Here is a 17,693-nt window from a genome sequence, read left to right on the forward strand (position 1 = left end):
ACTAGTAGGAAGAGCAGGCAGACCCCTTCCCTGGAAGTCAAGGGAGGAGGGTGTTAACAGAAGGAGAGTTTGGCCAATCAGTACTACAGAAAAGTCAATTAGGAACTGAGAAATTCCATTGGATTGGGAAACCAGATCCTTGGGGACCCCCCTGGTGAGAGTTCTATTAGGGCTGTAGGAGAAGAACTGTTGGCAGCAAGTTGGCAGGAAATCAAGATGAAAGAATGTCTCTGAAAGCAAACAGCTCTTCCTGAAAGGCTGGCTGTAGAAGTATAATCAAACGCAGGTCTCTGGCTGCCTGCTGCAATGAAAGCCAAAATCGTGAGACAGGTGCTGGTGAAAAGGAAAGTTATTTATTTGAGTGCTGGTATCCTGAAAAGATGGGGGACTCTTGTCTCAAAGCCCATCTCAACCTCTCAGTGCAGGCAGGCAATTTTATAAGGAGGGAGAGGGAAAGCAAAACAAAGAGATCAAGAGGAGGGGTTGAAAAGTTCTCTATGTGTGGACCACCTCAGTCCATTCTGAGAAGAACCTTGACACTGGATAAGTGATGGTCTGGTGTGTGTCATCCTAATTTTCATCATCCTGATTTTACACCATCCTGGTTTTATGGTTGAAGATCAGCAAATCTCCCAACACTGGGATGACTGAAGGCCAGGGTCGGTGTCTTCTGAAGTTAATTCAGAAGACACTGGGATTCTTAGATAAACTTGCTATTTCATCCACAAACTACAATATATTAGTCAAAGTCAGCACTTACAGAAACAATCTCAAAAGACTGGTGGGGTGGGTTATAGTTCCCCACTGTCACAGAAGGAAGGGAAGAGTTGTAGGGAAAAATAATGTTTTAGGATGAGAGATTGGAGCATACGCACATGCTGAAGAGAAAATGTCTATGAAAATGAGAGCATTGAAGACTGGTGGCAGGAGGTGAAGGACAGAGGAGGGAGAGCTGTAGAGACCAGATGAGGCTTGAAGAGAAGGGGACAACTCTCCCCTGAGATCAAAGGGAGAGAGGCAAAGCAGAAGTGGGACATTAGTAACAGCTGATGTTTATTAAGCATTTACTATATGTCAAGTTCTATTGAGTGCTTTGCATGTTTTAATTCATTTCATCCTCAAAACAATACTTCAAAGAAGTTCTGTTACTAACCCCATTTTACAGAGGAGGAGACCAAGGCAGGGTTTGTACAGAGGAGGTAGGTAGGATTACTCAAGAAGTCTTCCTCCAGGCAGTGAGAAAGGGAGGGACCAGCAGCTCTTCCCCAGGAGGAGCTGTGACTGGAAGAGATCTAGGGAGCTTCACCAATTGCAGTGGGAGGGGTTAGGGTTGGAAGAATGCTTTCCCAGCTGTTTTTTCTTTTTTGAAACAAGGAAACTTTTCCCTGCAAATTAAACCTAATGGGCATCCCTAGTAGGTAAAACCGACCAAATCAGAACTGGGTTGAAGTGTGAGGTTCTGTGCTCTGCCCTCTCCACTTTCCCCTGGGGCTCCTGAGAGCACAGCAGAGAAACACAGTGTTACTGCAAGACCAAAGGCATTTTCTTCCTGTGAACATCTGAAAAGCCTGCAGTTTGTTTTCAGGGAAAAGCTCTCTGAAAAGGAGAGGCAGGCAACTCTCTCTAGGAGTCTGTAACCTTCTGTTCCTTGGGGAGCAAGGACTAGGTGAACTTTAAAACTGTCCCAATGGAAAGTGAGCAGAGAATGAAAGAAGAGATTCCTAGTAAATGTGAGGTCCACATGGGGATCTCAGACTTAGTCAGGACTGAACAATGAACACCCAGTCTGGTTGTCCTTCCGGACCTGGATACCACCAGTGTGATGTTTTCTGTCGCCTTTTGTCCCTGGTTGTTGGAACATCTGTAATCACTTGCCTTATTAAGATCTCTCCAAAACTTCCTGTGGAAGACTGCTGTGACAGATTCCACCAATGAGCAAAGGAATTCTGCCCCCAACCCTCAGGCCTGAAGGTGGGGGTGGAGAATAAGGAGAAGGAAGTCAGTGTGGCATCCTGGAAGGTCTTTGCTTGAAGTAGAGCTGTGGGTGCCGAATTCCGTGGTGGCAAACTCTAATAATATCAGTAATAGTCACGATAAGATTTTGCATCTGTGCAGGGTTTATTGTTTCTCGCAAGGTGGTTTCACATTTGAAGCATTACTGGATGAATCCCCACAACTCAGTGATATAAACCAGGCAGGAATAGGAGCCTCATTTATGAGGATTGACCTTCCTGAGGGCCAGCAGCAGAGTGGGGGCCGGGTCTTCATCTCCTTCTCAGCACTGTTACTACTGCACTTCTGAGGGACCCTCAGGCCCTAGGCGCAGGTCCAATTTTTTCCCATTCAGCCATCCCTACCCCTGATTTTCTCATTGTCCCAGTTTCTGGCCCCCAGGACTCCTTTGGCTCAGTCATGAGCCATCTGGTCTCTGAAAATCCAATCTAGCAGTTGGGAAGAAGGGAAAATACAGCGGTTTATTCCCCTGCTGCTTCGAGGGGTGTTAATAATTAGGTGATCTGGGAGAAATTGGAGGAGAGAAGTTAGAAAAGAAATTATTCTAAAGCCTCTTGATGAGGTATTAAGAAGTAAGAAGGGGAAGAAAACGATTTTCGCCTTTTAAGAAAATATCAGCTGTATTAACGCACAATTATATCTAATAAAATTTACCCATTTTAAGTGTATAATTTGATAAGTTTTGACAAATATCTACAGTTGTGTAAATATGACCTCAGTCAAGCTATAGAAACTTTCCTTCACCCCCAAATGATTGTTTGTTCCCTTTTGTAGTTTAACCTCTCCCCTCCCCTATCGATGAAACTGATCTGCTTTCTGTCTCTATATTTTTGCCTTTTTAGGAATGTTATAGAAATGGAACCATACAGTGTATAGACTGTTGTGTCTAGCTTCCTTCACTTAGAATAATGCTTTTGAAATTCATCCACATTGGTGCATGTATGAGTAAGCTCATCCCTATCTATTGCTTACCAGCATTATATTGTATAAGTGTACTACAATTTGTTCATCCATTTATTAGTTAATGGATAATTAGGTTGTTGCTGTTTTTTAATACGAATCTTTGTTTTATTGATAATAACACCTCTAGAAACATTTAGAACACACCATCCATATGTGTGCAGGATATACAGGCAGTGGTTAGTGTGCATATATATTAGTGCACTCCTTGTATCAACTCTGAACCAGCTCCCCTCTCCTGGCTAGGGCTCAGGTACCCACCAAGTGAGAGCCCCTCATTTTAGTCATACAATCCACGAAACAAATATTCAAACCAAAACGTTGGTGTTTAAGTTTCTCTTATTTTGTTTTATCGTGGTAAGAACATTTAACACCAAGTATTCCCTCTTAAATGTTTAAGTGTACATTTACAATATTGTGAACTATAGACACACAATGTTGTACAGCAGATCTCTAGAACATATTCATCTTGCACAGCTGAAAGTTTATGCCTGTTGATTAGCAGTTTCCCACTTCTTCCTCTCTCCTAGCCCCTGGTAACTGCCATTCTAGTCTTTGAGTCTGTGAGTTTGACTTTTATTGTAGATACCACATGAAAGTGGGATGATATAGTAGTATTTGTCCTTCTGTGACTGGCTTATTTTGCTTAATGTGTCTTCACATTTTATCCATATGGTGACATATTGCAGCATTTCCATTTTAAAGGCTGAGTAATATTCCATTGTATGCATATATTTTTTTTTTATTAATTCATCCTTCAACGGACTTTTACATTGTTAGTGAATCTTCACTATTGTGAACAGTGCTGCAATGATATTGGGGTGCTAATAACTCTTCAAGATGCTGATTTCAATTCTTTTGGATAAATCCCCAGAAATGGGATTTCCAGATCATATGGGAGTTCTATTTCTAATTTTTGAGAAACCTCCATATTGTTTTCCATAGCACCATTTTGCATTCCCTTCAACACTGTACAGGGATTCCGATTTCTCCACATCCTTGTCAACATTTGTTGTCTTTTGTTTGTTTGTTTTGTAATAGCCATCCTAACAGGTATGAAGTAATATCTCATTGTGGTTTTGATTTGCATTGCCCTGATGACTGGTGACTTTGAGCATCTTTTCATATACCCTTTGACCATCTGTATGTCTTCTTTGGGGAAAGGATTATTTAAGTCTTTAGCTCATTTTTTAATAGTTATTAATTTTTTTGTTGTTGAGTTGTGGGGGTTCCTTATATATTTTGGAAATTAATCCCTCATCTGACATACAGTTTGAAAATATTTTATTTTATCCCATTTTATTGGTTGATTTTTTTACTCTGTTGATTGTTTCTTTTGCAGGGCAAGAGCTTTTTAGTTTAACATAGTCCCACTTGTCTATTTTTACTCCTGTTGCCTGTGCTTTGGTGTCACATCCATGAAACCATTGCAAGACCCATGTCATGAAACTTTCCCTTTATGTTTTCTTCTAGGAGTTTTATAGTTTCATGTCTTATGTTTAAGTCTTTAATCCACTGTGAGTTGATCTTTGTGTATAGTAAAATATGGGCCCAAATGCATTCTTTTGCATATGAATATCCAGCTTTCTCCACACCAGGTGTTGAAAAGATTATGTTTTCCTCATTATGCACTCTTGGCACCTTTGTCAAAGATCATGTGACCATATATGTGTGGTGTTGCTGGTTTTTTACTGCTATGAATATTTGCTGCTGTGAATAGTCCTGTGTCAATATATGTTTTTATTTATCTTGGTTAAATACCTATCAATGTAATTGCAGGGACATACAGTAATTTATGTTTAACTTTATAAGAAATTGCCAGATTGCTTTCCAAAATATTACACCATTTTGCATTTCCACCAGAAGTGTATGAGAGTGATCCACACCCTTTTCAACACTTGGTATTGTCAGGCTTTTAAATTTTAGTCATTCTAGTGAGTGTGTGATTTTAATTTGCATTTCCCGGATGACGAATAACGTCATTAATTATGTTTTTAGTAAAGAATCTGTTCAAATTTTCTGTATATTTTTCTATAATGTTTTTGTCTTTTTACCAGTGTCTTTTAAGAATTATTTATTTTTCTTAAGATACATGCAGCCCTATGTTCATTGAAGCATTATTTACAAAAGCCAAGGTATGGAAGCAGACCAAGTGTCCATTAATAGACAAGTAGATTTTAAAAAGTTATCATACATATATATAATGGAATGTTACATGGCCATAAAAAGAATAAAATCTTACCATTTGCGACAGCATAGATGGACCTAGAGGGTATCATAAGTGAAATAAGACAGAGAAAGACCAATACCATATGCTTTCACTTATATGCAGAATCTAAAGAACAAAATAAACAAATAAACAAAACAGAAACAGACTCATAGGCACAGAGAGCAAACTGATGTTGTCAGAGGGGAGGAGGGATTGGATGACAAAGGTGAAGGGATTAAGAAGCACAAAGTGGTAGTTACAAAACGGTCATGGGGACGTAAAGCACAGCATAAGGAATATAGTCAACAATATTGAATACCTATATACGGTGCCAAGTGGGTAGTTGAAATGTGGGAGTGGTCACTTTGTAAAGTATATTATTGTCCAACCACTATGCCGTACACCTGAAACTAATATAAAATAATACTGAATAAAATAAAATTTTATCAACTGTAATAAAATAAAATTAAAAAAAGAATTATTTACTTTTCTTAATAATGTCTTTCCAAGAGAAAATTTTTTAAACTTTTGATGAAGTCTAATTTATGAATTCTTTCCTTTTATGGTTTGTGCTTTTCATGTCCTAGCTAGGAAATATTTACGTATTCTAAAGTCACAGATTTTATCCCATATTTTCTTTGAGAAGTTTTATAATTTTATCTGTTACTTTTGATATATGATATATTTTATACTAGTTGTCATATATGGGGCAAGATACGGAGTCAAGTCATTTTGCATGTGGGCATCCAATAATTTCAGCACTAGCTGTTAAAAAGTTTATCATTTTCCATTAAATTATCTTGATACTTTTACCAAGAATCAATACAAATTTGTTCCTATTTCTAGCCCCTCTGCTTGGTTCAACCTGTATGTCTATCATTATGCCAACACCAAACTGTCTTAATTTTGGTAGCTTTGTTTTAAGCCTTGAAAGCACACAGTGTAAGTCCTACAACTTGTTCTTGTTTTTCAAAGTTGTTTTGGACATTTAGTCTCTCCCTCCACCCTGCCCCCGCCCCCTCCTTGTAAGAGGAGTGACTTCTGAGGAAAAGAGGGTATTTTTTCCTCCTATTCATTATATTTAAATAGAGAAGGCTTACTGAAGGAGATAAGACAATGCAGAGAAAGTGGGGGGCGGGGGAAGGAGCCCAGTCTTCAGACTCTACCAGCATTAGTGATGGTGGAACCAGGGTGAGTGGGGGTGGGGAGGTGGCTGGAAACGATTTTATGATTTCTCCGTTTCTCTGGAGCTCAAGACAGCACCTGCAGGGACATTCCCTGACTGCTTCCTTTCAGACAGATCTGCTGCCTTCTACTTGGTGAAGCGGAGCAGGGTTTCTTCCTTCAAAGTTGCTCCACTGGGTTCCGGCTCTTCCTCCTGATTCTCCCGCTGGGAATCCCCTTCTCCATCCCTCTGCCAGCTTCACCCATGGCAGGACTGCACACACCATTGGTTTCTCTAAAATACTCAACTGTTTTTATGGCCTTACAGCAGACTCCTGAGTCTCAAACTAAATATCAATGTGGGGAGTTACAGGTGCACAGCCTCCCATGATTCCCCTCTTGGCCCTGGTAGAGCTTTAGGAAGCTCCTTGCAGCACTTGGCTTCTTCCCCTTCCCGCCAGCCAGCTGGCCCCTTAGGTCTGCCACAGCACTACCGCTCTCTCCTCGGCTTCCTAGTTAAGAACAAGATCCTTTTCTGGCTGAGCCCGAGGTTCCCCTCTACCTTCAGGTCCACACTGCCTTCTTAGAGGACCCTTAATGCCCATCTTGCTTAGGTGATGACTGAAACCCCCTGAGCCGGCCGCTCCTCTGCTCCTCTCCTTCCCAGCTTCCCAGTCCCACCTCAACATGGCCAGCGATCAGCCACACACTGCCATCCTCATTCCAGGTCCAGACTGCCCCACATTTAGGTTTCACCACACCCACCTACAACCCAGGTACCCCACCATCGCTCAGCAGCGGTGGGGCACTTGAGATCACTAAAGCCAGGAAGAACTGAAATCTGCCTGAAGCCATGGGCCCTGGAGTTAAGAATCTCAAGAAATAAAATTTGGTCTGGGTATGACCGCCAACTTCCCTCCGTTGGAATTTCAAGAGCCAAGGACTCCAAATGGTTAATTTCTTTGGGTCCCCTCTAGCTCCAGAATTCCCAAGGGCCTCAGCCTCAAGCTGTGAACCCCACAGACCGCAATGTGGATGATGCCTCCAGAACTATGTCACATGGTGGCTCTGAGAAAGCCCTTCCCAGCCTCATACTTTGGGCTGAGCTGGGGGCAGTATGATTCCAAAGCCTGACTGGGGTTTAGGCTCTCCTGTTAACCAGCTGCATGACCTTGGGCAAGTCACTTACCTCCTCTGAATCTTGGCTTTCTCATTTGCAAAAAAAAAAAAGAAGAAGCTGGGGAGGGGATGGATGATAAAAACATACCATGAGAGTTGTCATAAGAAGTGAGGCATTATGTGGAATGTATAATATTTCACCCATGGTTCACAAACTCACTATGCCTCAGTTTCCTCACATGTAGAATGATAAGACAGTGTTGCTCATTTTTTTGTGAGAATTAACAAGTTAATGTATGGAAAGTGCTTAGAACACTATGCGCCATATAGCAAATACTATAAAGTGCTAAAATACAATTATTAGCATTTTGCTGCCCCAACTTTATCATCGGTCATCTATCTATCTATAAAACTCTAGATTTTATTTGTATTTTATAAATTTTTTCACTAATACCCTGTTCCAGGGTCCCACCCAGGATACCACATGACAGTTGTCATGTCTCCTTAGTTTTCTTTGGTCTGTGATAGTTTCTAGGTTTTCATAACTTTAACAGTTTTGAGGAGTACTGGTCAGATATTTGGTAGAATGTCCTCGATTTATGTTGGTGTGGTGTTTTTCTCACTGTTGGACTGGGGTTAGTTATAGTTTGGGGGGAAGAATAGTGCAGAGGTAAGGTGCCCTTCTCATCACATCTCCAATTTTATTTTTAATGACCATGAAGTATTTGGATCCCTTTGTTTGGATTCTCTTTCAGAGTGGAAGGAAGGGAAGTCTGGGAGGCTGAAAGCAACATTCAGCCAACTTAATGAAGCTAAGGCTTGCCCAGGTCCGGGCACTTGGACCATGATCTTGGGCAGGAGAGATGGCCAGACTGATCTGAGGTGGGCAGAATAGGATTTACAATTCATCATGAACTAGACCCTAACAGAAGGCAAGAAGGCAGGTTCTAATGGGGAGGCCCTGGCCTAGGCTTAGGAGGCGCACAGGGCAGGATAGAGGAGAAACTGTGGAAGGGCTGAAGGCAAGCTTCCCATCTCAGCTAGACTGTTCTAAGGGATTCCAGCAGCAGGAACCTCCAAAAGAAAGCACAACCCCAATAGCACTGCCATCCCAAGCCTGAGGAGTGGAAATACTTGGGGACACCCAGGCTTACATTTCGCATTGCATGGGCCAATGCAGCTGAGTCTGGGGACCTGGGAAAACTGTTTGGAGCCCACTCAGTGCCTGGCCAGAGGAGCAGCTCCCAGCCCTGGGAGGATGCCTCTGGCAAACGGGCAAGATCAGAACAGCCTGTGACTCTCTGGGTGCACTCTTTCTTTCTTGAAATGCGAGTGCCATGGGTGGTGAACGAGCTGTGCCACTTTGCCTAGGCTCTCGTAGACTTCTGCCAGAATTCCAAACCTGCTCTGGGGCACAGGTGCATTTGGTGTAGGCCCTAGGGGGTAGGTTCTCTGCTTTATCAACACACCTGGGCCCACCTACCCCTCTACTGTTTGGGCTCTGAGTCTGTCTGTCCTGTTTCCTCCTACCTTCTTCCCCTTCTCCTCATGCCAGGCAGCCCCAGGGGTTGAGACTTGAGATCCAGACAATTCTCTAAAGGCTCTGCTTTGCCCCAGAACTCTGGGGCTGGGTGGGGACAATAGGGGTGACTGGAGGACTGGGCTTTGGTCAGGGACCAACACTAGGCAAATCGCTTCCCTGCCTCTAGGCTTCAGCCTTCTCAACTGAGGGCTCAGACCCAATTAATTGATCTATTGCCCTTTTAAAAAGCTATATTAGTTGCATTAAATGTTAACCTATAACCTATAAATTATACATAATCTGTAATCTATCATATATCATTTTAATCAGTAACCTTTTAATAAAAATCCAAAATAAAAATTGCTCATGATTCATCCTGAAATGACATTAATACTGACGTTGATTCCTGACACTTTCTAGTCTTTGTCCAGGCACATAATTCAACTTTACTCTATCTACAGTAATATCATAAATAGGAATTTATATTTAACATTTTCAGTTAAGATTACACCATACATTTTTTCCTTTTCCTTTTCTTACCTATGCCCTTTTATCCCCATTCTAATCTTGATGAGGTAACCAATTTTAACAGTTTAATTACATATGGATTCATATCTGAATATAGTACAATGTATAGTATTTGCATTTGGGGGAGAGGGGCTATTGTTTAACTTACAAAACTATATATATTTTCTGCAACTTATTTTTCTGATTTAGACATATGTTGTGAAAATCAAACCAGGCCAAGAGATATAGCGCATAATTCTACACAGAAATACAGCACATAATTCCATTTAGAGATACAACATATAGTCCCACGTAGAGATATAGCATACAATTCCATGGTCTGGGTGAAGCTATAACAGTTTGCTCAACCATTCCCCGATTGATTGGGACTCAGGTTATTTACAGTTGTTTTGTTTTCCTCCCAGTAAAAACAAGGCTGCCACAACATTTTGTACACACACCTCTATGAAAGGATACTTGCATATATAGGGTATGAAATTAGAGATGTGGAATTGCTGGGTCTAAAGACCTGTGTTTTTTTTTAATTTCTCAAAATGGCTACAAAAATTCACATCTGCGCAGGTAATGGGTGAGGACACCTCTTGCCCTACATCCTCACCAACACTTGTACTTATTAGTCTTTTTTAATGTTTGCCAATCTGGTGGATGGGAAATAGCGTCTCAGTGTTGCTTTAATTTGCATTTGCCTATTTACTATAAGTCATATATATTTTGGCTCTTTGGATTTTCTCTCATGTCAACCAGAATTCATATCCTTTGCTTGTTTTTTCTACTGGGTTCAAAGTAGGATATTCACATGCCTTCTGTCATATGTGTTGCAAATATATTTTCCCATTCATTGTCTTTTGAGTTATTTTTTAAAGACTTTATTTATTTAGTTTTAGAGAGAGGGAAAGGAGGAAGAACGAGAAGGCGAGAACATAGGTCAGTTGCCTCTTGCATGCACTCTCACCAGGGACCGAACCCGCAACCCAGTCATGTGCCGTAACTAGAAATTGAACCGGCAAACTTTCACTTCACAGGGCAATGCTGAACCGACTGAGTCACACCAGAATGGCTTGTCTTTTGACTTAATAGGGCATCTTTTTTTCATACCAGATATTTTTCTTTTGTGTAGTCAGATATGCTTAGCTTTCTTTTTTTTTTTACTGGCTTTTCATTTTCTTTTTTTTTTAAGTCTCCTTAACATACAGGCTATATTCCTAAGTTTCCTTCTTTATTTCCCCTTGTTGTTTTCGTATCATTTAAACATGCAATCTCTTTGGAATTTATTTTTGTCAAACTAAGGTAGACTTCAACGTTATTTTCTTCCATGAGGATAGCTGAATTTAGCAGCTTCCAGTAACGATTGGATTTGGGCAAAGTGTTCCAAAGCTAAAGAAGTTTAAAAATCTCTTTCAGGTGATCTTTGGGGGGCCCTTCCAGGTCTGATAGTGCCTGACTCCATAAGGCCCAGTACAGTGACTGCTTGCTAAAAGAGGAAAAGCAATGGACAGTGTTACTTTATGAAAAAGTAATTTCAATATTAAGTCCCAAGTTGGCTCAAAGTGGATATTAGAATTGCAGCATTTTAGAGGTGGAAGGGACCTTGGAAATTATCCAGTCTAATTACTCTCAATTCTCGCTGCCTTTAGAATTACCTGGGAGCTTATAAAAATTCCTGATGCCCCAGAGCCTGGCCAGACCAAGTCAATCAGTGCTTGGGGGTAGGCAGGGCCTGGGCAGGGTATGTTTTTAAATCTCCTGGTGATTCTAATAAGCAGCTGAGGTTGAGAAGCACTTCTCTAGCTCAACCCCATCATCTCATCAGTAAATAATTTGAGATCCAGACGAAGTGAGCTAGGTATCACACAGCTGGCTAGCTGGCTCTAGAACCAGGATCTCTACTTCCTGGATTAGCTTTTTCATCTGTATCATACAAGCCCATCAAACACCATACCTTGGATTTTCAGCTGGCAACACTGAAGTCTCTGTATGAGTGCTTTGTACCTTTGCTTAGGATCAGCTTTACAATGTTTACTGCCTGCAATTCCGTGCGCCACAGATGAAGAGACTAGTTCTGCCTTGCCAGACCTTAGTGGGGAACAGGGTTATAAAGAACTGTGATAACGAAAAAGAATAGAGGGAATAAATGGCCCATACAAGTAGAGGAGCTACTGAGGGGATGAGGTGCAGAAGGAGGAAGAGTTCCATTGACAGGAGGTCAGCGCGTGCAGAAGGTGGTGACTGAATTGGGCCTAATGGGTGATGGAAGAGGTCTTGGTGACAGAATTGATGCTGCACTTCCTTCCCTGGAGCAGTGTTGGAGCCTTCAGTGACGCAGGCAAGGTTTCAGGGCAGTCGTGCCTTGGTGTCAGAGGGCCAGGCTGCGCCCGGCCGGTGTCCGCCGAGCTCTGACGCTCTCCCTCTGCTCTGCCCGCAGGAATGAGACCGTGCTGCACCAGTTCTGCTGCCCCGCCGCCGATGCCGAGCAGAAGCCCTCCTGTGCCGACCTGGCCTCCCACAGGTGCGCAGTACCCGGTGGGTGGTCCTCCCCTCCCTCCCCACGGTCCTGCCCCGCAGAGCCAAGCACACGTCATTGTGCCATTGGGCCTCTTTCTCTTGGGTCTTGTGTTTTTGCTCATTTGTTTGTTTTTACCTCCTTCCTCATACTTCCATTTCTCTTTGCTTCCTCTGGACCCCAGATGAGCCATTTCCAACTTTTGAGGACGTTATGCCCTTTTGTTCAAATCCCAAACCTTTGCTCCTCCCCTCTAAATGGCCTATATAAAATACATTTCTAAACATCAAGGGAAATTAATGTGTGCATGTATATACATGTACACACACACATATGTCAGTGTGTGTACATATATAGATATCTCAGTAAGTTATCTGGCACTCAGTAGTTGCTCAATCAATGATAGCGCCCATCTTTCCTTTTAAATCAAATATTTACATTTTTCTTCCTAATCTTTCTCTTTCCACAAAGGAGCCAAGATGACTAACTCTAATTTCAGGATTTTCCACCCTTCACTGAATTAGCTGACAATCTGGAAAGGAAGGGACTATTGAAAAGCCAGGGTTCGGGTGTCACTGTCGCAGGCTTTCTCCTTCATCGTGTTTTCATATGCTCTCTTTCCCCCGTCTCCTCCCTTGGGTTGTCTCTCCATCCGGCTTTCACCTTTCCCCTACCACATTCATCTATCTCACTGCCCTCGGCTCCTATATTCCCCCCTTCCCTGCCCACATCAATTCCCTCTCCCCTTCATCCTGATTCGTGTGTGTTGTCAGTCCCTGTCCCCATTATCCTCTGTTTTCTTCTCTTTTCCACCAATTTTTCTGTCTCATGGTTCTGCACACTTCTGGCCTTTACTTCACTCAGAGTCATGGTTCTTCCATTCTGGACTAAATTTTGCCCCATCTACAGTTTCCTGTTGTCGGGATGAATTTGGGCAAGTTACTCCACTCCCCTGGGCCTCAGTGTCCTCATCTGTATAAGGGAGGGGTCACTCTATCTAGAAAATAACATTTGCACATAACCTCACAGAGCCTCTCACCTGCTTAGGGAAATAAGACTAAGCAGGCTTTATAATCCCTGTCTTCCGTGAGAGGTAAGTGAGGCTCAGGGCACTCCAGGCACTTGTCCACAGTCACGCAGCCAGCAAGTGCCAAGGCCCAGATGCACACTTAGTGTGTTGACTCCCCCAGGTTGCCACTTCCAGGTTTAGGATTTAACCATTCCATGATCTTTCCCTTTCTTCCTCGGACAATAACTAGATAATAATCAGAGGCAGTGGCTACCGAGCTTAAGGACAGACAACTAGCCCCTGAAAGGCATTACTACTCATTTCCCCTTCAAGGGAAGTCAGAGGGCATTGGGTGCGAGGCAGGACTCTGAGGAGGGAACTATGGCAGTTGGGCCACAATAGCCCCTCCAGGTCCGTCAGGCCAAGGCTGCAGGGGGCATGGCTGGTCCCTACTGCCGACCAAGTTGGAGGATGGAAGGCAACGGGAAGGACCAGGCTCTGTGCGGCGCCCTGGGTGGTCTCTGTGCCAAGTGCTGTGCCGGGACAGAAGGACAAAGCAAGACCTTTCGGATCCTTGAGGAGGTCCCCATCTCGTGGGGCATTGTGTTGCCTCCAAATTGAAAATGGCTCACCTGGAAACTGAAAGGAAGTAGGGAAATGTGAGAATGAGAAAGTGGAAGAGAAAGGAGAGAGGACACAGGGTGGAGTGGCACAAGGGTGGTCTGGGAAGAAAGAGACACGGGCCCTGGCTCTTCCCGTCACTGTTCAGACATGTGTCTTCTTCCAAAAATGTCCTTTCTGGCAGGGGAGGCGCAGCGAGGAAAGCTATCTGCCCTGCCTCCCACCCCAGCACAGCCACCCAAGCACCAGGCCTTGGGGAGGGTGGGTAACATCATACCCTCACGAAACCCAGCAACAGAAATCTTCCTTTGGGTTTTCCTTCGTCCTTCCTCTTTCATACTCACCCCTCTCGCTCTTCCACATGCTAACCGTCCTCTGCCTGGCCAGACCCCCTGACGTCTGGTTCCTGGTGGGAAGTGGCGGGAGAGAGAAGGGTATATGTCGGGGCAGGGAAGGGTGCTGCCCCCTCGTGGGGCCTGGGCTCCAAGGGAGTAAGGGTTCTTTTCCAAGATTTGGGGAGAGATGTTAGGAAACCTATTATCTCAGTTTCCCCTTCAAAAGCAGGCCCCAACCTTGGGGCGAGGGTGGTCTAGGGAGGGAGGGTGGAGGGTGGAAGATTTTCTGGAATGTTGGTTCGTGGAGGGGCCTATACATGCTGCCTTCTGCAGCCCTCCCCTCTGGGCGGGGCAGGGGGTTCTGCACCCAAGGTGGTCCACCTGGTGTCTGTCTCTGTTCCCAGTTATTCTAAGTTGTCCTGTCTGGTTTGTAGCTTCCTAGAGTGTGTTTCTGTCTCTCTGTCTGTCTGTCTGTCTCTCTGATAACAGTTTCTCAGCTTCTCTGGAAGGAGGTTATCTAGATGTTTTCTGACAGTGTACGTGTCAGTCTGTTTGTCTATTCTTGGATTTGTGGGGGAATTCCATCCTTGGATAAGTTTTCTCCCATGAGACTCTCAACATCCCTGCTCCCAACCCTATCTTTGACTCCCTCACAGCCCCTAATCTCTCTTTAGCCAGGTGTCCCGCCTCCCCGTGAGTTTCTCCACAAGGCGGCAGAGGTCAGAAGTAGGCTGAGGGCCAGCACCGAGCCCTCTAACTCAAGCCAGGCTCCTCCCCACTGGCCAGCCTGGTTTTCCACCAGCTCAGCCAGCCTCCAGCAGGGTCACCCTCCTCTGAGCATTTCTAGGAATAAGCCAATTAATCTCTACAGGAGAAAACAATAAAGAATCCAAACCAATCATCAGATCTGAAGGTCATTGGGGCTGTTCCTGTGTGATCTCAGAGCTGGCTGCAGAGGCCCCCTCCCCTTCCTCCTCTGTGCCTTAAAGCCAGTGGTGACCAAGATCAGCACAAATTTGAGGGGCCCGTTCCCTCCCTGCCCACACCCAAGCTGTAGTGCTGAGCAAGAATTCCTTTCCTTGAGCCTCTAGGCTCCTGCCCTTGGGGCTGCAGTGGCTGCTCCGCGTAAGCTGATCACCCACAGGCCCTGGGCAGACGGTAGGGAGGATCTGCTGTCATAGAGAGGAAAACCCTCAGCCCAGTGTTGAGCCCCAGGATGCGGCGAGATCCTCACTCCCTCCCAAAGAGGGGGAAGCTCCAGTCCTGTTACTTTGTGCTTCCCCATGTGCAGGACAGCCTTTGGGGAATGGTATCAGGAGAAATCTGTCTTAGTTCCTGGGGCCTCCCAGGAAGTGGGAAGTGATGCTCCCTGATGTTGAGCAAGTCTGGAAGCTTCGTGCCAATGAGACGGGAGGCTGAGCGGTAGGCATCAAGGACTGGGGTACAATGGAACAGTTATAGGACTTCCACAGATATCGTGGGCTCCATTGTGCTTAGGTTCAACGCCACCACCCCAGGCAAACAGCCTGTGCTTTCCAGGGTAATAAGCCCTCAGGTGAGAACTGGGGGAGTGGGCCCAGCGCCAGCCAGGGGGCAGCAAGGCCACACCAGGTTCTTTCATCCCCCTTCCCCACCTCCTCCCTGCTGCTAGCTGATGGCAGGGCTTTATTCTGGGGAACTGAGTAAGCTAATAATTGCAGCCTTACTTTCCATCCCATGGGCTCCCCTCCCCCTCAGGCTCTCAGCGACATTCGGAACAATGACCCTGGAGCTGGCCGGCGGCCTCCCAGCTTCTAGGAGAATGGCAGCCCATCTGTTTCTGTGGGTGGCAATGGAGAGAGATGAGGAAGATTGGCTTCTATTAGGGTAATGACAAAAGGCTGGAGGGCATGTCAGAAAGAGGAGGTGCTAGGGAGGAGACAGAATAACTCCCAGCCTGGTGAGGAGGAGGAGGTAGCAGTGGGGATGGCGGGCAGTGGGCCCCAGCAGACTGAACTGACTCACCCCCAGGGTTTGGTCCTTCTTCCTCAATGACTCTGCCCTCCTCCAGGATGGAAGAGACACTAATATTTACTGAACACAATATTTATTGAACATGCCAGGAGTGTGGTACTAAGCACTCTCAATATTTTAGCTCCCTTAATTCTCTGTGAGATCGCTGCTACTCGCAATTACAGATAAGGAATCTGGGATGGAGAGACGTTGGGTATCTTGATAGAGGGACACTGGGGATCAGTTCTGGAGCTGGAGAGGCTGAGCCCGGGTCTGACTCTGAAAGCAGAGCTGCTGCTAGGGTTTTTTGTTTGTTTGTTTGTTTGTTTTTTGTTTTTTAGTAGCATAGGAGAAATTCTTTGAGACATTTCACTTAATCTTAAATAATATTTATTTTCTCTGGTTGTAAGTTCCACGTGCTAGTTGTTGAAAATGTGGAAAATACAGAAATAAAAAGAAAGTAAAAATTGAATCCAGTCATATAGAATTAATTTCTCTTAATATATTAGTGTGTAAACTTCTGGGGTTTTATTTTTTTATACACTGGGTATTACATTTTCTCCCATTTAAAAAAAAAAAAAAAGGAATTTATAGCCCGCATTTCCCACCGCAGGCAATGAGACAGCCTACTGCCTAACCAATAACCGGACCGTCCCAGTGCTCTGCCCCTCTGGTGTGTCACCTGCTAACCAGCCCACAGACCCACAGAGTATATGTGGCCATGGCTGCAGGCTCTTGAAGAAGGGTCACCCTTCCAAGAATAACTTTGGCGACAGCTCTCTATTAGTGCTGTCCTGTGCATACCGCTGCCTTTCCTCTGTCCCCAGCCAGCCTGAGGCATGATCAGTGGACCAGCCAGTGTTTACTCAGCCACTATGGAGCAATTAAATTCTCAATCAACACAGTTTAGTCTTCAAACTGCAGTTTGGGAGCTTTTGGTGTCAGTGCCTACTCTATTTTTCACCTCTGAGGCTCAGAGGATGCTGGGAAACCTCCCCCACCCACCAGTAGAAAGGGGCAGGGCTGCAGAGTGTATTCTCCAAATCCCTAGAGAGGCATATAAATGCCTCAGTTTGTCTCACAGGCCTTGGGGTGGGGGGGGGGGGGGGGGATGGGGCAGGAGCAGGCAAGGCCAAGGAGAAGTTGTCTGGTCTCCTTCAGAGTCTAGTTCCCAGAGGACTTTGCAAGGATTGGGATCATGTGACCTGAGCCAGAGCTGTAAAAATTCCCATGCCCTGCCCTGGAGTGGAGCATCCTGCCCGCTTGGCCCATGTGGGACTTTATGGACTGAGGACTTTCTCTGGTGTGGGACATAGAAGGGGTGAGGGAGCTCTGGCTGGAGTGGCTCAGTGGATTGAGTGCCAGCCTGTAAACCAAGTGATTCCCAGTCAGGGCACATGCTTGGGTTTTTGGCCAGATCCCCAGTGGTAGGGTGTGTGAAAGGCAACCACACATTGACGTTTCTCTCCCTCTCCTCTTTCTCCCTTCGCCTCTCTCTAAAAATAAATAAAATCTTTTTTTTTAAAAAAAATACCTTCACTATTAAAAAAAGGGGGCGGGGTAGAGGAAGGGCTGCTCCTCCTCATTTGGGCTTTTTGAGCAGATTTGCTCACCATTCTTCTGAGGATCTCCTATAGTTACAGCAGAATCCACCTTGGCTGGGCTCCACACCTGAGGGTGACCACAACAAGATGGAAGAAGAATTTGGTCCGGGAGCTAGT

The 17,693-nt window shown here is 44.7% G+C and overlaps 1 protein-coding gene across 2 annotated transcripts in view; it reads left to right on the forward strand.

Annotated features, from left to right (window-relative positions):
- The window catches only part of IQSEC3 (IQ motif and Sec7 domain ArfGEF 3), a 106,989-nt gene that overhangs the window by 24,723 nt on the left and 64,573 nt on the right, over nucleotides 1–17,693 (forward strand). For both annotated transcript variants that reach the window (XM_054577161.1, XM_054577160.1), the window contains exon 2: nucleotides 11,938–12,021. In XM_054577161.1, the coding sequence (XP_054433136.1) occupies nucleotides 11,938–12,021 (84 nt within the window). The remainder of the gene's footprint in view (nucleotides 1–11,937; nucleotides 12,022–17,693) is intronic.

Source organism: Pteronotus mesoamericanus, unplaced genomic scaffold (genome assembly GCF_021234165.1).
Source record: "Pteronotus mesoamericanus isolate MK-2021 breed Mesoamerican mustached bat unplaced genomic scaffold, CSHL_Meso_final contig_41, whole genome shotgun sequence".
NCBI lineage: Eukaryota > Metazoa > Chordata > Mammalia > Chiroptera > Mormoopidae > Pteronotus > Pteronotus mesoamericanus.